Source organism: Cinclus cinclus, chromosome Z (assembly GCF_963662255.1).
Source record: "Cinclus cinclus chromosome Z, bCinCin1.1, whole genome shotgun sequence".
Taxonomy (NCBI): Eukaryota; Metazoa; Chordata; class Aves; order Passeriformes; family Cinclidae; genus Cinclus; species Cinclus cinclus.
Window position 1 is genome coordinate 21,711,782 of NC_085084.1, and position 24,023 is coordinate 21,735,804.

Sequence of the window (24,023 nt, forward strand, 5' to 3'; positions counted from 1 at the left end):
GTGAGCTGTGCTATCTCTTGTCGGCATTTCTGGTTGTGTTGCATCATCTTTTAGTGATGGTTTAATTTACCTGGGGAGAATTACATGGCAATATATAACATTGCAATGGATTTCTAGCTTATTTTAGATATAACTAATAGGACTGGTTTCCTGGTGGACTTACGAAATAATGAAAGCATGAATTGATAAAATCTTTTGCATAAAATCTTAACAGACAGATTGCAAAAGAAACTTGTTATAGCATGAATTACTACTATTCTACACTATCATCAAGTAATGTTTTTGTGTGCTGCAGATAAAGCAAGGGAGAGAAGTATACATCTTTATTTCTGATTTTTGAGCATCTGATGCATTTGTTCAGTGAAAAAAATACTGACAAGTAGTTACTTCTAAATGTTCAGTTGTCTTTTCTTCCGTGTTCTAAAAATTTGCTTAGACCTCTTAGAATTGGAATATACGAAGTTTCTTTATGGTGTAACTTTCTTTAGAGGGCTTATGAAAGTGCTATTAAACTAAGTATTTCTGAACTTATTACTGTACTTACTATTTCCATTTTTAGAGTATTTTACTCCAGATATTCAAACAGCATATAAGAAATATTGTTATTGAATACCTCTTCTAAAAATCAAACTGACCTGATAAGGTCAGTTGTGCTGTGGTTAGCAGTTACCTAAGTTTTACAGTCTTAACTTCTTTTGCAGAAAAGATGCCGATCCTGAAGGGTGAAGCCTCGCATTACAACGCAGACCTGCACAACCTGCTCTGCTGCTGTCAGTGTGCAGATGTGGCCTTCTACCCCAAGGATCTCAGCACAGTGGTGGAGGCCCACAAGATCATCCTCTGCTCTGTCAGCCACCTCTTCATGCTGCTATTCGGGGTGAAGAGCCCATCCAACGCCCATGACGCCTCCATCATGCAGCTGGCACAGAGCCTCTTTGCAGTGGAGTCAGGGGATCCCTTCCCCTCCTCCCCCCATGGTGTCCCACCCTGTGTCCCTCCAGTCAGGGTAGTGGTGAAGGATTCTGTCTTCTACTCTTGTCTCCCAGACATCCTCCTCTTCATTTATTCAGGTACCTGTTGGAAATAGATCTGGCTACTCATTTCTTCTTGTCTCATGGAAGAATATGTGCATCACCCTAAGGAACATGGCTTTGCTGTTGCAAGATGATGTCTCACCATGTTTCCACATCTATTCATCCCTTGTGATTTACTATGCACAATGGAAAAAGACCATCACCTATATTTAACAATAATTAAATTAGTTGTCATTCCAGATCTAATGGGCCTAAATTAAATTAGTCCATAGGCTAACATCAATAGCATTCAAAATTTTGCCCCCAAAATATTAGGAGTTTGAGTTAGTTTCAGATCCTAGGCCTTTAAAATACTGTAAATGGTTGCATGTTCTAAACACAAGGACAAGAGTGCAGTTATTTAAGAAAAGTCAAGTAATTTTTATTCTGAGTATGGTGTAGCTGAAAACAATGATAAGTGTCTAAAGTATGCAGACCTCTGATATGTTGCATGAGTTTTGCTACCAACTGGTACAGATTGTGACCTCACCTACCTAATGACAGCTGTTAAAATGGTACTGATATTTTTTAACTTTTCAGATGTTGCTTAGAAAACCTCAGCAGAAAGATTTAGTTTTTTTTTTTCTTTTTTTGGAAGTAGCCAACACCTGTTTGTTTTTTATAAAGTGTTTTTCAACAGAGAGTATTTTAGCTTTCATCAAAGGCAAATAGTGACAAATTATTTCCTAAACAGTGACAAACATAAACATGAAGAAGGTTTTCACTGAAAAAAATTGCTGAATGGATTTTTCTTTGCTCTTATTTATTGGAGACAATGGGGAATTAAAGCTGGATTTTCAGCAGGTGATGGATAAATACAGTATTTGCAATTCATAGAAAAAATTAGTAGTTTGGGTTGAAAAAGACTTTTCAGATTATCAAGTCCAACCACTAGCCCATTACTGCCAAGCTTATCACTTAAACCATGTCCCCAGTATCACACCTTTGAAGTACCTCCAGGGATGGTGATCCCCACCACTGCTTTGAGCACATTGTTCCAGTGCTTGACTGGAACCCTTTAGGTGTAGAAATTTTCCTGATACTGAATCTAAACCTCTCCTGCTGCAACGTGAGACTCTTTCTTCTTGTTTTGTTACTTCTTACCTGGGAGAAGAGTCTATCCCCAGCCTGCCTACTACCTCTTTCCAGGCAGTTGAAGAGAGCAGCAAGTTCACCTCTGAGCCTCCTTTACTCCAGTCTAAACAACTTTGTAAACATCTTCATCTGTTACCTTCTGTAGTTTGTGTCTACTGCCTTGTGTGCACCAATTTTCCTTTTGTTACTTTCTTTCGTGACAGCCAAAGAGTTGTGAAACTGTGCAGCTGCAGAGTTCTGCTTTAGGTTCTAGCTCCCAGCCTGAGAGTCATTGCCAGAAGTCAATGTACCTTTCGGTACCTCTGAAAGGTGATCATATCTCTTGAAGGTGCTTGAGGTACAGGATGAGAAGAAAACAAATCATGAGTTTTCAGCTTTTCGGGACTGTAACATGATGCCCATGAGGTTATAAACAACAGTGTGGTATAGATGGAAGCTAATTGAGCTGAGAATGCTGTGTGGTGTAGGTGCTGATTCAGCCTCTTGACAGCAGACCATCTTCAGGGCTGTGCTGAGGTGGGCTTGCTACTGAGCTTGATCTACTTTTGTCTCCTTCTTGTCCTGGATTAGAACTGAAAGTTACCAGACAGACCCATGTTGCCTCTGAGACTTAGTCCAACAAAGTGCATGAAGATAAACCATCTTTGTTTACACTCTCTTTATTTTTTGAAGAAAGTTATTGAGACACCTCAGTGAATGTCATGGCTTTAACTGTGAAAATGAGAAAAAAAGAGATTCTGCTGCAAACTTTGTGCTGGTTTTAGCTGTGAGGACTGAGAATGTAACTGTTCATGAAGTTTTTCTAGTTCAAGACACCTATAGAACAATGCAGCCAGCAGCCTGGGCAGAAGCTAAAAAATTTCCTCAGTGTTGAAACATTAAAGATTTTTTTTTTTCTGAATCTCTATCTGCAATATATAGTGACTGAACTGGGAGGAATTAATAGATTAAGTGTGAAAGCAAGTGAAATGCTCTAGTCTGCTGGCACTTGGTTTCACTATAAAAAGTACCATGGAAATTTAGTGTGCAAAAATTGCATCTTACCCTTCCTAAAAGCAAAGATCCAGATGATTTATGTAAAAACGCCCTACTATTTCTGCACAATGTGTTTGGTACTGATGTCACTTTTCCTCTGCCTGCTGAGGCCTATGCCTTATTGATGTTTAATATGTTTCCCCCTGGTTTTGTGATAGGTGCTTTTCAATGGGAACGATTAGAAGAGGACATGAAAAAGAAGTTGAAGGATCCAGATAAAACAGAATATGTGCTTGAGAAAGTTAAATGCATCCTGAAAACTCCAGGGAAGGTACATCTAACTCCCTTGGGTCACCGTTAGTTTCTTAAGTTTTTGAGAAATTATTTTGTAGGTAAAATTTTCTTGTCAGTCTTTGTTTTAAAGTCACTTTGTCTTACACGGCCTGTATTTCTCATGTTTTCAGTGGGTTGTTTGCAGACATACACACAGAGATCCTGATGTAACATGCAGAAATTAATATAATGGATAAAAATAACGCAGGTATTCTGAAAGGATTAGTTGTAATCAGAGCTTTGAACATTGTCTGGCAATATGATTATTGGTTTCAAATTCCCATGTAATAGAGACTGACCAGGAAAGATTTGCTCCTGAACATATGCCAAAAGCCGGGCTTCTGCAGCAGATCCAGAGGGGTAGTTTGTCATATAAATGTGATGTGGAAAGCTATGTGTAACTCAATACATTTAGTTTAGTAGCAGACCACACAAAAATGCAAATTATGTCATATTAAGTTAATAAAAAGTCACAGTGCAGGATTAGTTTTAATATAGAATTAGTTTTTGCTGACATTTGCTCTTGGAGCTTATACATTCCCTGACAATATGGAGCTTTCTCTAATGGTTTCTGTTGCTTTAGATGGGAAAGCGGCTCAGGTTCTCTTGGAACAATACAATATAGAGATCAAAAAGTTACTGAGCTGTTTTCAGCTTCTAATTTTTAATTCCTAATTAAATTTAGGTTTAAAATTAAATTAAATCTTCTGATTAAATTTAGGTTTACCAGCCCTTAGTGCCCACAGTTAAAACATTTATAGGTTTCACCCTGAAGACTGAAGACTTTTAAGACAGTGAGAATGAGCTGTTGTCATTTCTTTTATTCTTTTTTATGCCTTCAAGGTACTCTTATTTCCCATTTAAGCATTTTTTCCGAGGCCAGAAAGAAGGAATTGTGACTTTTCTTAGTGAAACTACAAAAAATTATAAATTTAGGATTTTAACCACAAATTCAACCTAATCTGAATTCTACTTGCCACAATCTAGCAACATAATTTTGATGTTGTTCCTTTTGGCAGCTTTAGATTACTTTTTTGAGGTAAGATGACCAAAACTGAAAACTAATTGAGAGTACTGGGATTTGGAGGGTCTTGATACTACCAGGTTATTGTAAGCGGAGTCTGTGAGATCCCCCTGCCTCTGTGGAGGCAGTTCCAGGGGAATATAAAGAAACACAGAACTTTCAGCTGCCTTACCTCTGTAAACTCCATTGTCTTGGGGGATGGATGTTTGTCCCACCCCTGCTCACCCCAGGGGCCTCAGACCTCGTTTTGCTGCAGCGTTGGGTCCGGAGAGGGAATATATGGAAAAGCTTGGACTCCAGAAAACTGATGAAGCCCCACCTGCCTGTAGGGGCTGGATTGGGGAGCTCTGTCAAAGGTCAAGAATACCAAGAAGAGAGATGAGGTGTGACGGTAGGGAAAAAGATACCCCTCAGAGCTCCTGCACTGTAGGGAATAGGGAATTAGAAGATAAAAGGTGATGGCAGAGGAATGCACATGTGAGAAGCTGTTGTTTCTTTTCCCATATAAATATGCTTATTATACATATTTATATATGTTTATTCCCATATAAATTCTTTTCCCATAATATTTATCTCTGAGGGCAGCTGCACATAACAGTACTTTATTACCAATTTATTTTTCAGCTAAACTCTGTAAAGGACTGCAAGTCTCACCAGATAAAACAGCTCTATAATACTTCCCTCAGGCTATTCTTTAACACACCTGTGCTGGCTGATGTAATCTTCAAAATACAAGGTACAGTACCTCTGCTCCCTTGGCATCCGGCCTTTATCCTTTTTCCATTCTTCAGGAATGTGGAACACAGAGGTGGCCATGGTCCATGGCATTAAAACTAGGGGAATGTGAGTGCTTTGCTGTCACTGGGGAAAGCAGAGAAAGCTTGTCCCTGTGGGTGCTCTGTAGCAATGTCCACTCCCACCATGGTTTGTCTGGGCTGAGCCTAAAGGAATTCCCTCTCCATGTCATGGCACACTGTGCCTCCCTGATTAACATTATTTTTTATTCTATTTTATTCTATTTTATTCTATTTTAGTTTACTCCATTTTGTTTTGCATTCTTTCATTTTGTTTTGCATTCTTTCATTTTGTTTAATTTTGTTTTTTTTTTATTTTAATCTCACTCCTGTACCCAGCTGCTCAAGCACTAAGACATACTCAAGGGCTCTGCCTACCATCAAACCTAGGAGAGGCATGGGCTTCACCTCTATGCTTCTTCCTTTAGTGAAAAGACTAGAGATGGTGTTTATTGATTCCTGGCCAACATTCCCCCGTTTGTCTCAGGCGGATGTGTTGCAGTGTCAGGATTCATTTTTTTAATCTGAAAATTAAATGTGTTCATCCTTACAATAAAAGATGTGTTGGGAGAAATCTGTTGCATGATTTTGTAAGGATAAGAATGAGATGGTTTTTAAAAGCTAGCACTAGTCTCAGTTTGTCCATACCCACCCCTCTTACAGAAACGTCCTTCTAGAATTAAATAGCTGTTTAATTATTTTCAGATGTAGATCTCAGGGACAAATATGAATCATTAACTCCTTAAACATGAGCACAGAAAGACAAGCAGACTCTTTCTGGATGTTCTGTTTAATGCACAGAAAAAAAACTCCACAAAAATATCTTTGAAAAGGGAGTTAAATACTGATTTTGAGCTCAATGACATAACAGTTCACCTCAGAGCCTCACTCCTGAGAGAGTCTTTGTAGGATGCTGATGAAACCAGGGCAACACTACATATTTTACAGAAATAAAACTCAAATCTCTGAATGGGTTGACAAGTATTTTTAAAAAAAGCATGCTTATCCACTAATAAAGTATGAACTCTTTTTCCTAATAATTGATACATCTTCCAAACTTTTTTCTCTAATTCATCAATCAAGAGTAACTCTGTCAAAATTAAACAACTACCAAGAGAAATTAAAGGCTCTAATCTTAACCAAATTTGTACGTTTTTGAGCAACTCCTTGGATACTTAGCTGTGAGCTTGAAAGCTTTGAAAGCTTTGAGCTTTAAGCTTTTAGAAGTATGGGAGCCAGGAAAAATGGGAACCCATTATGCCTGTGTAAAGACACAGAACATGACTGAACTTCTTACTTAATAGAAAGATGTTAATTCACAAGCACATACAGGACATACAGCATGCAGCTAAGACATTTTGTAAGTAGAAGTACAGGGGGTAGTAACAGGACAAAAGACAAAAAATTCCAGAAGATTCAAGTAGTTATTCAGGTGCCAATGTTGTGGTTAAAGACATAATTAAACCAGTAACTTCTTTGTATTTGCAATATATTTATCTTGCATGTCAGTTGATTTGTTTATCATAATTTTGATTAAAACATTTACATCCAACTCTAAATGGTCATTTTGGTTTTGGCTGCTGTCTTGACCAGCACTTGTTTGGCACTTCCTTCCACCCAGAACTGTCCAGCTGACTGCAGCCTGAAAGGCTTCAACCACCCTGGGCTGTTGTCCTCTCCAGGTCTTCCAAATGCTATAGTAAAACAAAGGATTAACTTGCAAATAATAGAAAATTAATTAATTTCTGGAAAGGCTCATCAGTGTTTGTTTCATAAGACAACCATTCAGGAAATTCACTTAGGCACAATATTTAATCTGGTGTAATTTATACTTACTTACTGGACTTACTGGAATTCCATCTGGAAAAAAATTGCCTTTCTCTGCTTTGTGTGGCTCTTCTGGTATAAATATTAATTACCAGTAGAGTTACTGGTAAAGAACATAAATGACTCTTAATAGAATCATTCAGGTTGGAGAAGACCCCTAATATCATCAAGTCCAACCATTAATCATTTGCATAACAATACATAGCACTGCATATTTATGCAAGGGGCTGGCAGTTCAGTTAGTGTGAACAGATTTATTCTATTTTGTCTATTCTTTGTTGGTTTAATCTATTTCATTTGGGTTTTATTAATTTTTTGTTTGTTGATTTTGCTTTATTTTTCTATTTATTACTCATATTTACTGGTATGAACTGAGTATGTTGTTAGTTATTAATCATGTTCAGTGGAATGAAGACCTCCTAAGAAAACATAAGCTTTAAAATTAAGATCTTTCTATGTTATATAAAGTAATTATATATTTATTTTTATCTTGCATCCTGCAGGAACAACTGTACCAGCCCACAGGGCAGTTCTGGTGGCCCGCTGTGAGGTTATGGCAGCTATGTTTAATGGTAATTATCTAGAAGCAAATAGCATTCTGGTTCCAGTATATGGGGTTTCCAAAGACACTTTCCTGTCCTTCTTGGAGTACCTTTACACTGACTCCTGCTGCCCAGGTAAGGAAACTGTAAAATACAGTTCTATATCTGTAACTCATTTTTCCACAGAAGGGCATTGATAGAGAGTAATGTAGCAATATCTGCTTAATTGAAAAATGCCAGTGTGTGAATGTGCAATGTTTTGAGATAGGGAACTTTAGTATTGTGCAATAAAAAAAGAAATCCTTCCTACACAAGTAAAATAGTAGAAATACTTCTAATTAAATAATGTGTTTGCTTTGTGCTCACATAACAAGACACAAAGAAGTTGCGATTTCATTTCTGATCTATTACAATATTTGGAATTTTCTTTTTACATTGCAGTAATATTGCTTTTTTTTCTTTCTTTGGATTCTGTGTTTTATTTACAAGTTGACATTTCTTGAACACGCATATAGCTGAGTTTATAAAAATTGCAGGAATACCTTATTTATATGCGTGGTTATCTTACGTGCTTAAAAACCCAGAACAAATATGTCAATGGGAGTGTTTGGCAACAAAAATTGAGTTAAAATAGTCTTTATGTCTTGACCTTTATATTTTTTTATGAGAAGAAAATCTGCATACTTAATCTAAAACATGATTTAAATACAGCTAATTGTTCCTTGATACAATGAATAAATGATGTTGCGATATGTGTTTTTGCTTTTGTTTTCTTTTGAAATAATTATTCTACCTTATACTTAGATATCCTATGTTTCTCTTTTCACTCCACCTATCATTTCCTTGTTTTATCAGTTTAAAAATGCAAACTCTGCGCTGTATTTTTTAAAAAAAAGGTTGCTCTTTTTTTGGCTTTAGAATTTTGGCTATGTTTTCTTGTATCATAAAAGTGCTGTTCTGAAAGAGAACTTAGCTAAATCCACTTTTAATTATCACTTACTCTAAATAGATCAGCACCACTTGTCTAATTATCTTCAAGATCAATATTTTTGACAGCAATTCTTTACACCCATCTGCAAAAGAGTTCTAAATGGTTTTGTCTTCTTAATTGAATAATGGGATACAGCAAACAAAATTTACAGTACAGAAAAATAAGATGTTAGGTATTTAAAAGGCAACTTGGTGAAAAGTACCTTTGATCATCTTATCAAAAAGGTAAAATACATCTAACTTGTGTTTTCATGTTTTTTAGCCAGTATTCTCCAAGCGATGTCTCTGCTGATGTGTGCAGAGATGTACCAAGTAATAAGACTCCAGCATATTTGTGAACTTTACATCATGACGCAGCTTCAGAGCATGCCTAGCAGGGAACTGGCTTCCACAAGCATCAGTATTGTTAGCTTGCTCAAAAAAGCTAAGGTACTTATTTTGTACATAAAATGAGTTTATATATGTTGACTTTAATAACTTGTTTCCTATTTAAGATTTTTAAAACCTTAACAGCACTTTCTGTTCCCCAGGAAACATGTTGGTATAATATCTGTTTATTAGGGATAACTGGTGTCACAAGACTGTCCAGAAGAAATCCTTCAGCCTTTAACTGCTGAATGTGCAGTCACGCAATCATAGAATTGCTTCTACCATTGTATCCATGGCAGCCTGCTCCAGAGCTTGACAACCCTTGTGTCCTGGTTTGAAAGACAGGTATTTGCTAAGAAAGGCAGAAACCTCCCTCTGAAATGAAGAGTGTGATCCCTCCTCCCTACAAATTGTTATAATTTTGGAATTAAGGTAGCTCTCAGGCAAAGGTACGGGTATAGGACTAACAGTTCTTTACTAATATATCTAACAAGACAAACAAACAAACAAACAAACAAACAAAAAAACCAAACCCCAACAGCTATAAAATTAACCACAAACAGAACAGTAACTCAGTCCCAGTGTTTTTTGGCTGCAGGCACCTTTTCCCTGAGTTGAGTTCCCGGTGCTGGGAGCAGGCAGGTCCCGCAGAGCTGCAGGAGGGCTGGGGGTGATGGCAGCACTGTTCCAGGGGGAGAGAGAGATGGAGAGAGCCCTCTGCTCACGGTGTCGGTTCTGGTGCTCAGCAGAGTGCTGGATGGTGGCAGATTACAGTGAAAAGGTAGCAGGGCAGGGTCTGACAACAGTGAGGATGGCTCTCAGCGCTGGGATGGCAGGGATGGGGCTGAGGCGTCGATCGTCCTTCTCGTCGAACTCCGCGGGGGAAATGGGCCAAGCCAGAGCCTTCCATTTCCTCTTCTGGTTGTTTGAATCTTGTGGAGTTTCCCTCTTCCCTCCCCTCCCCACTGTCCTCTGTCATTAGGGCCTAACCAACAGGTACCTTAGCATGACAGTGTGGAAAATTCCACAGAGAGAAAAGGGAAAGAACCAACCCCCAACATTATCCACCCCAAATTTTTCCATACCATCATGCTACATCAAATTAAAATCTTTAAATTATAGACATACATGTAGTTACAGATACAGGCACAGTATTGTAGGTAGTTCACCCTAAAACAAGGTCTCCTTGGGGTATGCATTGGGTCTCTCCATCCCTTTGCATCACCAACCAGGTACAACCTGGTCCTTGAGCAAAAACCACCCCACGAATTGGATTGTCTTTGCTGGAGGCAGAGTTCACCCAAACAGTTTTTCCTAACATACCTCTCATATGCACCACTGGAACCTTGTCCCCATCTGGTGTTCTCAAGGGCTCAGACTGGGCAGGGCCTGCTTGATTAGTGGAACCTCAGGTGTTCACTAACCATGTGGCCTTTGGTAGATTAATCTCCCAGTTCTTGAAAGTCCCCCCACCCAGTGCCTTCAAGGTGGTTTTAAGCAGCCCATTGCACTGTTCCACTTTCCCAGCCGCTGGTGTGTGATAAGGAATGTGGTACACCCACTCGATGCCGTGTTCTCTGGCCCAGGTGCTTATGAGGCTGTTCTTGAAATGAGTCCCATTGTCTGACTCAGTTCTCTCAGGGGTACCATGTCTCCAAAGGACTTGTTTTTCCAGGCCCAGGATGGTGTTGCGGGCAGTGGCATGAGGCACAGGGTAGGTCTCCAACCATCCAGTGGTGGCTTCTACCATGGTCAGCACGTAGCGCTTGCCTTGGGGTGTCTGAGGCAGTGTGATGTAGTCAATCTGCCAGGCCTCCCCATACTTATATTTGGACCACCGCCCCCCATACCAGAGGGGCTTCACTCGCTTGGCTTGCTTGATGGCAGCACACATCTCACAGTCATGGATAACCTGGGAAATACTGTCCATGGTGAGATCCACCCCTTGGTCTCGTGCCCACTTATAGGTAGCATCTCTGCCTTGATGACCTGAGGCATTGTGGGCCCATCAAGCCAGGAACAACTCTCCCTTGTGTTGCCAGTCCAAGTCTATTTGTGACACCTCTATCCTTGCAGCCTGATCTACTTGCTCATTGTGTTGGTGCTCCTCATTAGCCCGACTCTTGGGGACATGGGCGTCTACATGACAGACTTTTACGGGTAGCTTCTCTACCCGACTGGCAATGTCTTTCCGCTCATCAGCAGCCCAGATTGGTTTTCCCTACGTTGCCAGTTAGCCTTTTCCCATCTTTCCAGCCAACCCCACAGAGCACTGGCTACCATCCATGAATCAGTGTAAAGGTAGAGCTTTGGCCACTTCTCTCTTTCAGCAATGTCCAGGGCCAGCTGAACAGCTTTGAGTTCAGCAAGTTGACTTGATCCACCTTCTCCTTCAGTAGCTTGTGCAACCTGTCGTGTGGGGCTCCATACGGCTGCTTTCCACTTGCGGTTCATCCCCACAATGCAACAGGAACCATCAGTGAAAAGAGTGTAGCGAGTTTCATCTGCTGGCAGTTGGTTGTAGGGTGGAGCTTCATCAGCCCGGGTCACTTGTTCTTGCTCCTCTTCATCGGCAAGAACAAAGTTTTCACCTTCTGGCCAGGTTGTAATTATTTCCAAAATCCTAGCACGATTCGGGTATCCAGTATGGGCACACTGCATGATGAGGGCAATCTACTTGCTCCATGTGGCATCGGTGGCGTGGTGGGTAGAGGGGACCTTCCCTTGAAACACCCACCCCAGCACTGGTAGTCGGGGTGCCAGGAGGACCTGTGCTTCTGTGCCAATCACCTCTGAGGCAGCTTGAACTCCTTCCTAAACGGGCAAGATCTCCTTCTCTGTTGGAGTGTAGTTGGTTTCAGACCCTCTGTAACTTCAGCTCCAGAATCCCAGAGGTTGGCCTTGGATCTCACCAGGTGCCTTCTACCAAAGGCTTCAGGACAAGCCCTTGTTCCCAGCTGCAGAGTAAAGCACATTCTTCACCTCTGGTCCCGTCCTGACTAGGTCGAGGGCTACCGCATGAGCGATCTCCTGCTTGATCTGGGCAAAGGCTTGCTGCTGCTCAGGGCCCCAGTGGAATTCGTTCTTCTTCCAGGTGACCAGGTAGAGAGGGCTCACGATCTGGCTGTACTCAGGAATGTGCATTCTCCAAAAGCCTATGGCACCTAGGAAAGCTTGTGTTTCCTTCTTGTTGGTTGGTGGAGACAACGCGGTGATCTTACTGATGACCTCAGTGGGGATTTGGCACCGCCCGTCTTGCCACTTTACTCCCAGGAACTGGATCTCTCAGGCAGGACCTTTGACTTTGCTTTTCTTGATGGAGAAACCGGCTCCCAGCAGAATCTGGATGATCTTCTCTCCTTTCTCAAATATTTCCATTGTCCTGTTCCCCCACACAATGATGTCATCCATGTATTGCATATGTCCTGGAGCTTCCCCCTTTTCCAACACAGCCTGGATCAGTCCATGGCAGATGGTGGAGCTGTGTTTCCACCTCTGGGGCAGTTGGTTCCAGGTGCACTGCATGCCCCTCCAGGTGAAAGCAAACTGAGGCATGCACTCTGCTGCCAGAGGAATGGTGAAAAACGCATTGGCAATGTCAATCATGCCATTTTGCTGCCTTGGACTCCAGCTCATACTGGAGTTCCAGCATGTCCGGCACGGTAGCGCTCAGCACTGGAGTCACTTCATTCAATGCACAATAGTCTACAGTCAATCTCCATTCTCCGTCAGATTTCCGCACAGGCCAGATGGGGCTGTTGAAGGGTGAGTGGGTTTTGCTGACCACCCCTTGGCCCTCCAGCTCACAGATCATCTTGTGGATGGGTATCACGGCATCTCGATTTGTCCTGTACTGCCTGTGGTGCACTGTGGAGGTGGCAATTGGCACTTGCTGCTTCTTCACTTTCAGGAGTCCCACTACAGATGGGTTCTCTGACAGTCCAAGCAAGGTGTTCAATTGCTTAATGTTTTCTGCCTCTACAGCAGCTATTCCAAAAGCCCACCTGAGTCCCTTTGGGTCTTTGTAATAGCCAATCCTGAGGAAGTCTATATCTAGAATACATGGTGCCTCTGGGCCAGTCACAATTGGATGCTTCTGCTACTCCTTCCCAGTCAGGATCACCTCAGCCTCCAGCAAAGTCAATTCCTGTGATCGCCCCGTCATCCCAACAATAGAAACAGGTTCTTCACCCCAACAATAGAAACAGGTTCTTCCCCCATGTGTCCCAGTGGTATTAGGGTGCACTGTAAACCAGCATCAACTAATGCTCTATGTTTCTGTGGCTCTGATGTGCCAGGCCATGGGATCCGCACCGTCCAAAAGACCCGGTTTTCCCGTGCCTCTCCCTGGCTAGAGGCACGGCCCCTCTAGCACTGGTTATTATTTCCTTCCTGAGCATACATGTTGGAGGTTCCCTCAAGGGGATCTGACAAATCATCCTCCCTTTTGTAATACCCTGCATCTTGGTTATGGGAAGTTGAGGCTACCTTCACTTCAGTGGAGCTCCCTTGGTTAGTGTTTCCCTCCCTGAGTTGACGCACCCATGCTGCCAGGGCAGAAGTGGGTTTCCCATCTCACCTCCTCATGTCTTCCCCATGGTCACGCAGAAAGAACCACAGGTCAGCTCGTGGGGTGTATCCTCTCTCCCTAGCTGGAGGATTTTGGGCTCTAACTCTGGCATCTGTGAGTTGCACTGGTGCTGCACTGACCTTCCTCATCTCCTCCCTCACCCCTCTTATCTCCTCCTTAAACTCCTCTCTGAGTTCCCTAATCACAGCAGAGACCTGAGCCTCCATTGGGCCATTTATTATACTTTCAAAATTTCTGAGCTTATTGGCAACAGAACCCACTGTCTCGTGGTTGGTGTCAGCATTAATGGCTGCAATGAATGTGGTGTATTGAGATGGCCCCAGGTGTGCCAGATTCCACAACATCTGCCCTGTGCACCTGACCTTGTCAGGGTCATTGTCATGTTGTCCACCCCTCCCAAAGAGTACCTCCAGTATTGCCACTTCTCTCAGCTGTTGGATCCCCTCCTCAGCGGTCTTCCAGCGCATTCTATGGTGATGGTCCTGCATTCTCTCTCTATGGACAAACCTCTCTCTTACACTCATTAAAAGCCACTCCCAGAGGGAAAGGGGGCCTGGTTCCCTTACGAATATGTGATCCACACCTGAGTCCTGGGTCAGGGGTCCCAAATTCCTTGCCTCAGTACCATCCAGCTGCACACCTGTACCCATAAGGTCCCAGACCCGCAGTAACCACATTGTAAAAGCCTCACGGCCTACGGATACTCTCATATGACAGGGACTCCATGATGATCTCAACCTCTGGCTCCCCTGCTAGTTGTGAGGGCCCTGCTTTCTGATCCTTACTATCTAGGTGGATTTTTTTTCACCCTAGACTTTCTAGTTTCCACGGGGGCAACTGCTGCTGGCTGTGAGTGCCCTTGCAGTTCAGCTGGAACCTGGAGACATATAACATTTGTGGGTTCCACTGCTGCACCATCAGGTTCCCCCTCTTTAAGGTGAGGGGGGGTTTCTCAAGAGCTGGGGAAAGGTACTCCTTCAGCATCTGGCCCATCTCCTTCACTAGAAACCCCACCCACTCTGGGTGGTTCCTTTCTGAGGTGACCTCTGGGGCAGGGTCAGACTCAGGGGCAGAATCCCTATTTCCTGGGGTAGGTATCAGGGTATCCAAGTCAATCTCCCCTCATCTCTGAATGTTAAATAGAACAGGTTTACAAGGCCTGTTAGCAACACCAGCCACTGTATGATATCATTAGCATTTAGTGGAGATTTGAACCCTTCAAAAACTGGTGGAGTAGACCCAAAAAACTGGGTGAAGGGTTGGGACAAAATTTTTCCTGGTGTCATATCCTTGCAGTATGTACCATTATTAAAGTAACCCCAAAAACATACAGTTAGAGTGTGATAGCCTTGAATTCATGTACCCACCTTCCAGAGGAAGTTAAAAATCCATTAATTTCTCACATTATTAACCCACAAAATGAAATGGATAATAGTTGCAGCAGCCTGAGTTATAGGACCCATGTTCAAGTAAGGGATTGCAAATGGGAGAGATAAAGCTGTGGCCACATGGAGCCCAAACCAGAGTAAGCTGGACAACATGATACCACCAAACACAAAACTGAGGTAACTCAAGAACTGTTATTCCTTTTTCACCCTTTCCTCTCAATGCCCTCGGGCCTCACGTTCTGCACCAAAATCTGTCCAGGTTTGAAAAAGAGGTATTTGCTAAAGAAAGGCAGAAGCCTCCCTCTGAAATGAAGAGTATGATCCCTCCTCCCTACAAATTATTATAATTTTGGAATTAAGGGATGGGGGGGTAGAGGTAGTGGTCCTTCTCGTCCAAACTCCGCAGGCAAAATGGGTCGAGTCAGTGCTTTTTGTCTCCTCTTCTGGATGTTTGAATCTTGTGGGGGTTCCCTCTTCCCTCCCCTCCCCCCTTTTCCCTGTCATTAGGGCCTAATCCAAAGGTATCTTAGCATGACAATGGGGAAAATTCCACAGAGAGAAAAGGGAAACAACCAATCCCTAACACCTTGCCACACATAAATTTTTCCTGCTATTCAACCTGTTCAACCTAAACCTCCCTGGCCCAACCTGAAGCCATTTCCTTTTGTCCTGTCACTTTTTTATCTGGGAGCAGAGACTGACCTCCACCTGTCCACAGCCTCCTTTCAGGAAGTTGTAGAGTGATAAGGTCCCCCCAGAGCCTCTTTTTTTTCCAGGATAAAAAGCCCCACCTCCTTCAGCTGCTGACATAAGATTTGGACTCCAGACCCTCTAGTCGCACCTTCATCTATCAAATTTCCTTTATCATACACTGCAGTAATTCAGCTGAACTACAGCTTCTTCCAGGAAAGATGTGTTTAGGCAAGTAAAGATGTACTCATTCATCTTCTGGTCAAAGAAGAAAATTATGTGATATCCAGGTGGCAACCAATTGATAGAATATTGAGAGAAATGCATAAAAGCATGAAAAGAAAAGCTTAGAGGCTGAAAAAAAAGAGACAAAATAAAGACAGGGCTGGAGAACAGAAGAGGAAAATAAAAACTAGGTTGCAGGATATTGCCCTAATCAAATAGGATTTTCTGCAGAAAGAGAAGACCACAAAACCAACATGCCACAAAATTTCCGAGATTCATGATTCCTTAGGGTTTTTTTTTACCTCTGGAGATGGACTTTTGCAGTTTGTTCTTGGGTATTCACCTATTTACATATTTCCATTAAATGACTTTTCCTTTATTATCTTCCACAGTCAAAATTTTATTTAGTAAATTGCTTAACAGTGGAAACCTGAAATATTTTGACACTTGAAATGTGGTTATGTTTTAGACATGATAGTGTTAAGAGTTTCTTTGTCTTTTCTTTCTTCCCACAGTTTCACAATTCTGATTGCCTTTCAACTTGGCTTCTTCATTTTATTGCCACTAACTACCTCATCTTCAGTCAAAAGCCTGAATTTCAAGAACTTTCAGGTATTTTTCTGTCCATTTTGAAGAGACAAATGTTTTGGTGAGATGAAAAGTTACCTTCTAGATAATACCATTTTTGCATGAGAAAGTAATTAATGTTTCTTTAGGATAGTCCAGCAGGATGTTTCACCACCTTACTGTAGGATCAGCACAACAGCATGACACAGCCAGCACTGCTTACCATTTCTTTGGTTCCTATTGGGCCAGGTTTCCACCCATAACTGAATTTGCTGAAACATTTTGATCATTGTAGGCCAACCTCTTCATGTTATCTTGGTAATTTAAATCAAGGGTAATTTTTTATACTTCTTCAAGTGCTGGCATTTTCCTTGAAGAAAATAGGATTCTTCTAGCACACTCCAGCAGATCGCAAAAAATGAATAAACTATGGTCCATTCAAGTAAATAAATCCAGCTTCTTCCAGGGACCTGATACTTGTTTATCCAAGCATTTGTATTTGTTTCCTGCAGTACAACTAGAAAGTTCTGCTCATTGCCTGTGTGATTTTCCTTCACTCTGATGAGGGGTACATCTCTTTGACCTGGATATATCTCTTTGACTCATGACACCTCATCACCTCGAGGTTCAGGACAGCAACACAGCAGCAGGGAGTGTCTCTGCAAGGGCTTTCCAAGACCTGCAACCTACACAGAATCACAGAATCAGCTGACTTGGAAGGATACACAAGGATCACTGAGTGCAACTCCCGGCCCTGCACGGCACCATCCCCAAGAGTCTCACCATAAGAGTCTTGTCCAAAAGCTTCATGAACTCTGTCAGGCTGGTGTTGTGACCACTTTCCTGGGGAGCCTGTTGCAGTGCCCAAACACGCTGGGGAAAGAACCTTTTTCTAATCCAGCCTTAACCTCCTGGACACAATGTCAGGCCATACCCTTTGACCCCGTCACTGGTCACCACTGAGAAAAGATCAGTGTCTGCCCCTCCTTTTCCCCTCTGGCCCTCTTCTTCCCCTCAAAAGGAAGTTGCAGACCCCACTGAGGTCTCCCTCAGTCTCCTCCAGGCTGAACAGACCCAAGTACCCTCAGATGCTCCTCACACCGCTTCCCCTCAAGGCTCTTTACTGTCCTCCTTTGGACACTCTCTAATAGCTTAATAGGATTCTTGTGATGCAGTGCCCCATCTGCCCCAGGACTTGAGGTAGTGCCATCCCTGTGGACAGTAGAGCAGGACAATCCCCTCTCTTGCCTGGCTGGCCATGCTGTCCCCCCACAGCAGAAACGTTCTTCTTGGCTGCCAGGGCACTGCTGACTCATGTTCAACTTGCCATTGACCAGGAGTCCCAGGTCCCTTTCCAGGGTGCTGTTCTCCAATATCTCACTCCTCAGTCTGTCCATACATCCAGGGTTGCCCCATCCCAGGTGTAGAGTCCAGCACTTTCCCTTTTTGAACTTCCTACACCTGGTGATCACCCAGTCTTCTAATTCATTGAGGTCTCTCTCAGGACATCCCTGCCTTAGAGGAAGTCAGCAGCTCCTCCAAGATTTGTACCATCTGCAGACTTGCTCAGTGTCCTTTCCAGTCCTTCATCCAGGTCATTTATGAAGATGTTGAAGAGCACAGGGCCCAGGATGGAGGCCTTTGGAACTCTGCTAGTGACAGATCCTATGTCTGATGTCACCCCAGCCACTGTAACCTGTGAGCCAGTTGCTCACCCTTTACATGATGTGTTTATCCAGCTGTGAGATGGACATTTTATCAAGAAGGATCCTGTGAGAAAAAGCATCAAAAGCTTCACTGACATCCAAGAGCAGTACATCAACTGGGTTCCTTGGTCAACTAGGTGGGTTGCCTTGCCACAGAGGAAATCAGATTTCATTAGCAGGATATTCCCCTGAAGAATGAAGCCCTGCCTTGTGCCCAGTTGAGCGCAGTTTGCCTGCCCTCAGGCTCCCAAGGCTGTGAGCCTATCTGCTATGACTTGGTCTGAGGCCCTCAAGGAAGCAGGAGAAATGGCTGCAAGCTGAATCTTGAATCTCTTGGGGTTAAGGAAATGAAAAATGCATCTTTCTGCAAAAACAGAGGGGATTCATCTAAATAATATGCGTAAAAGACACGTATATAACTTTGCCAGTGATAAAACTCACATGCAATAGGACATTAACATCTTGCTGAATTCTTACCTGCACTCCTCATCTTGCTTTCTGTACTGATCTTGAAACACACTACTGTCACAGGAACTGATATACCCTGCTTTATAATTCTGCAACATAGAAAAATCCTTGCATACCACATATGGCTGTCCTCTAGGTATAAAGTATGCTCATCTTTAGGAATATCTCTCTGCTCTCCTTAATGAGTATTGTATTCATTCTTTTTTCAAAAAACCCTTATTTATTACTAACTTAATAACACGGAAACTTTGTGTGCTAACTCTTGTATCTGTGCCATAGTAGAGCTCAGTGCAAAACACGCACTAGGTGTGCATACTAGTTTGTAGTTGTATTTATATCTTTAATGTTTTAAAATCTATTTTAAAAGACTTTTTGCAACTTGTGTGCTCTGTGCCTATATATATTACATTTAATTCCTTTATTTCTTTTTCTAGTGGAAGAGCGCAGTTTTGTGGAGATGCATCGGTGGCCTTCAAACTTGTACCTGAAGCAGCTTGCTGATTACAGGACCTATATCCACTCCCAGAAATGCCACTGCACAGTAATGTAGGGAGACTGAATACACACAAAGTGCATCTCAACTGCACAGTTTCAGATTGGGGATTGTATAGAATATAAAAACTGTGTCATGAGTGTAATCTGATGCTGACCTCCTCTGGAAATGACAGACATTCTTTGTTTTGCTAACAAATCATTCTAGTTTTTGCCTTAAAGCATTGAGAAATGCTTATTAAAGATTTTATTTTAAGCACAAGGACTTCATATTTATGGGGATTAAATATATTGCAGGACAGTGCCATGACTGGCATCTGTTCCCCCTTCTAATTTCCTTTTTGTTTATTTTACTGTTTTTCATGTTATTTGTGGCTGCTAAACTGAATCTGTTGAAAATAGACTTTTTTTAAAAATCTGTGTGTAATAGAAGCACAGAGTACAGTAGCAGCGCAGGGAAACTGAGAAGGCAGGTCATAAATTCTTCATATACTTTAGAATGCAAAAATTTTCTGCAGCATTTGTTAGTTCACAATTCAAAGTGTAGGCTTAAGAAGCATTGTAGTTACTATTAATTTATTTCTTCAGTGAAAGCCTGTAGTTCTGTTGCAACCCTAAGGGCAGATGCTTTATTTCCAGAGTAATGCCTTTGCATCGCTGTATTCTCTAGTGCCTCCCAAATATCTAAAAAATGACATAATTTTTCCTGCCAGTAAGTAGGAGAAGAAAGCCTGTTCTAACAATCTGCAGAACACCTTTTTTAGTGTGGTCATATGGTATTTTTCCCCATGAGGAATAAATAGAAGGCCAACTACATATGCTCAGAGCATATTTGTATGGTACTGATGGACAGGGAAGAAGGGCACATGGATCAACAGCCTTTCATGACGTTTGGGCAAAAAACTCACTAGCAGAAGTGGCTTTTCTGGGAAAAGTATGTCTTAGGTCCTCACAGTAGCTGGCAGCATAAATGTTAGATTAGCTGGTCATGGAGGAGATGACCCTCACAGATTTGCCAGTGCTGCCAGCGTTGTTGGCTTTTGTGGTGGGACTTTGAGCTCAAACCTCCCCAGCAGGGACTCACTTCAAGTTTAGTTATCATCATGTGCTCATAAGCTATGCCATGTGAGACAAACCTCACTGTGGATCCTTTCTGAGATACAGGAGAAAAACCCAGAACATTATGACGGGCATGATCCATACAGATGCTGTTTAGCATTTTCTTAAACAAAATAACTTGTCATGCTGCTGACTTATGTGTACATAGTATGTGCTAATGCCAAAATAAACCCAGTCTTTACCTGAGCATACTGCTCTCCTAGAAGCAAAATCTAATCAAGGAACTTAAATGCCTCATTATTCTCGTACTTTCAATTCTGCTTTTTCATCTGCCTTTGCATTTTGGTATGTAGCCTGAGACACTGGTATTTCAATCACATCAAGTGTACCTGGAAACTGCACTTCGGAGAAGAAGGTGGAAAAACCAATTGCTGGAGCTGAATCTTATTTTTTTTTCCTTTTTTTTTTAAGGTGTAAAAATCGTCATATTTTTCAATACAGTTTTATAGGCAAATTGTTCTTTTCAAATTCCATTCTAGAGGCATAGAGATTTTTTTTTCTAGTGGTATTTTTCAGAACTTGAGATAGTGTTTCCTTTCCTATTTTTCTATACACACAAAATAAAGAGTTGATGACTCAGCTGGCTGCTGCAGACTCAAAAATCCAATGTAAATGTTATGCAAGAATGTTTTTTTTTTTAAAAAAAAATTCCAGATCTTCAGGTCCCAAAGTTCTTTTAAAAGATGAATATACTTATCTACGTCTTGCATATAGGGAGTCTAAAATATAGAGCATTACATTGCTTTTTGAAGATCATTAAAGAAAACTGAAATTATTAAACAAAAAAAAATTGTAGGAAAGTAAAATGTATGGAATGTCTATGTGAAAAAAGTAGTTTTTGTCATTATATAGTTACCAAGAATTTAAGCAAAAATTAAATTACTGGATAGATATGAATAAAACTGTAAGTTTTTTGAAGCCTAAAGTCATGGAAAAATTTGTGCATACAGGTAAACTACAGCTTGTCTAGAATCTAATAGCATCCTTGGGTGCTTCTACCAGAAACCGGCTCAGTTATCAAAAGTGGGGATTAAATGCTTCATACTGACATCCTGTGCAAAAGTGACTCAACAGCTCTCTGAATGTTAGTCTAAGCTTCATGTAGTCCTGCATTTTTAATATTTTGAAAGCTTCCCCAGTTTTTTCACTGGGAGTTACTCTGTTGCCAATGATTTGTGTATAGACAACACATAAGAAAATACTGGTTTCAATTTTCTGTAAATGTCCTATTGGTATTTAAAAACAGGCTTAATGGAAATATAAACACTTTATATCCAAAACAGAGAAACATTTTGCTATTATTCATTTTAGTCAGTGATAGCCACAGGTTTTATACAGAGAAGTCAGGCAGTATAAAAATATTTATTATTTATTTAGAGACTCAGAGATTAATGCTTCCTATTATTCAGACAATAAACCACGTTTGCATTTTACTGAGTATCCCCATAATGCTGCCTGTATCAGGTGCAGATGTCCTGTACTTGCAGATATAGACCATCTCATAAATTTTAATTCTTTGAAGAAATCTTGCTAGAAATTCTTATTTTCATTCTCTAAGATGATTTTCTCTAGAAATGTATGTATCCTAAAGCTATTTTTAAAACTGGTACTTTTATCATTTAGAAACATGACTGAAAGTAGATAATGATATTTGTGAGTTGCTATTCTTAGTTGGTTTGAATGGAGGCTTTAGAACTGTATCTGTCACAGATAGTCAGGAATTAGGGCAGTACTGAATTTGGTATTTATTTATAACTCTGTATGGCATAGAGTAAAAACTGCTATGATATAAACCCTGCACCTCATATACTATGATATAAAGTAATAATCAGGAACCAACTGAAAAAATTAAAAGTTATTTAAGGAAATGGTTTTGAAAAAAAATGAAATGTTTCTGGAATGCTTCCACCCAAATTCCCTGGTACTGGAAGTACTGGGATCAAAGAAAGAGGTCAGGGGTGAATTTGGATGCCCCTAGGTATTACCTACAGCATTTGAAATTACATATTTAGGTTTAAGTTTAAGTAGAGATGCAGCTCCTGAGTCTTTCATTAGAGCTAATTCTCAAAATCAACTTTTAGAAAACAATATTTTGAATAATAGATTACACCCTTAGTTCTCGCTCTCCTATATATGTGTATTCTTGTCCCAAATTAGCACTAAGCTTTATAGACATGTAAAGAAAAGCTTTCTTCACAAGTAAGGTTTTCCACATGATAGTCAGAAGACCTTCACTATGGTCCTTAGGCCACAGTGTGTTTGATTTGAGAAAAAAAACCCCAAAACCTGTTAGAAAAAAAAAGAATAACTCTTTTACTAGGCATGTCCTGAAACTCTTGTATGTTTTTCTTTTAGTGTACCCTGACTAAATTACCCATTTTTAGATTTAATATGTAAAATTTTGAGACAAATTTTTAAAAAAACCCCTTATCAGTCTCGTGATTACTTATAGATATGTATTTGCATACTTAAGTGTTACAGTAGAGATATTTTTTTCTAGCTTGTTGGAATCATAATGGCTTGGGTAGAGCCATTGGCTTGGGTTGCAAGGAACTTAAGAGATCATCTTGTCCCAATACTCCTGCCGTCAGTAGGGACACCTTCCACTAGACCAGGCAGGTCAGAGCCCCAGCCTCACCTTGGACACTCAGCTCCTCAACTGAGTGCCCACTGAGCCACAACAACAGCACTGCAGCAGTGGAAGCTGCAGGCAGCATCCCAAAAGCCAGAGTGTGTTTGGGCAGAAGTGGGAGAATTTGGGAGGCAGAGGGGAAGGTTTTGGTTTATGAAGCATTGAAGAAAGAAGGAATAAAGAGAAAGGAAGGGGAGATCAGATAGAAGAGGCTGACCAGTCTTAGGTCCAGCATTGATCCAGCCAAGGGTGTTCAGGGTACTGTGAGTTCCCCACCCAGGCTCTGTGGGAGTACCTCTTTATAGGTAATTATATGTAGCTTCCCTGCATTTTTTTTGTTACCTCTCAGACTTTTCCAGTGGTTCTGAAAACAAGAGGAAACAAGGACACCATTAAGACTCTTATCCCATCTTCACTGACGCTACTGTTAAATTGTGGGAACCTGCTCATCTTTTTCCTAAAAGCTTGTCTGGTGAAATTTTTGATGTCTTGTGGCAAGTGCAGAACTGCAAGAAATTTACTGTGGGAAGGGATGAATAGGTGGATAATTAGAAATTATGCAGAGGATTGGCACTAACTTTGCTGTAGATGATGTCTTGCTTCCGGGGTTGTGACATGGTATTCAGCCATCAAGTGTTACCAGGGATTATTTGTGCCCACTTCACTGCAGCGGTATTAGGGGAAGCTTGTAACACAGTATTTGCTGTCCTTGTAAGTCCACAGTGTGTCTTGTGAAACACTGCAAAAGTAGTGTCAGTACGAAGACAGACATATCAGCCAGTCCAGGTCTGCTCCAGAAGCCTCAGGTTGAAGACGGAGAAGGCAAACACCTAAGGCAGCAACACTTCACCCAAGTACAGAGAGCAGTTTGGGGTGAAGGCTGAATTCTGGTCTGGTTATTTTTAAAGTGTTTGCAGTTATTCTTCTTTTCTAGGTCAGTACTTCTGACTTTCCAGGAAAGTTATGTCCTCACAGAATGTTTTTACTGCACGTGTAATTCGTATTCAATGTTGTTATTATGAAAATGGCTATTTTGAAAGCCTTAAGTCTTGATGCCATTCTTAGCCTGTACGCGTGGCTGTCACATTTGGAAAGGAGGAGGAGGTTCAGGTCAAGTGGTGGG

General features: G+C 41.3%; 1 protein-coding gene across 1 annotated transcript in view; it reads left to right on the forward strand.

Annotated features, from left to right (window-relative positions):
- RHOBTB3 (Rho related BTB domain containing 3) overlaps positions 1-19,336 on the forward strand; it is a 31,542-nt gene extending 12,206 nt beyond the window's left edge. Inside the window, exons 7-13 of the mRNA XM_062513870.1 lie at positions 702-1,070; positions 3,362-3,474; positions 5,125-5,236; positions 7,625-7,798; positions 8,916-9,082; positions 16,432-16,528; positions 19,092-19,336. Coding sequence (XP_062369854.1) covers positions 702-1,070; positions 3,362-3,474; positions 5,125-5,236; positions 7,625-7,798; positions 8,916-9,082; positions 16,432-16,528; positions 19,092-19,207 — 1,148 coding nt within the window. The 3' untranslated portion in view covers positions 19,208-19,336. The remainder of the gene's footprint in view (positions 1-701; positions 1,071-3,361; positions 3,475-5,124; positions 5,237-7,624; positions 7,799-8,915; positions 9,083-16,431; positions 16,529-19,091) is intronic.
- The last annotated feature ends 4,687 nt before the right edge of the window (positions 19,337-24,023 follow it).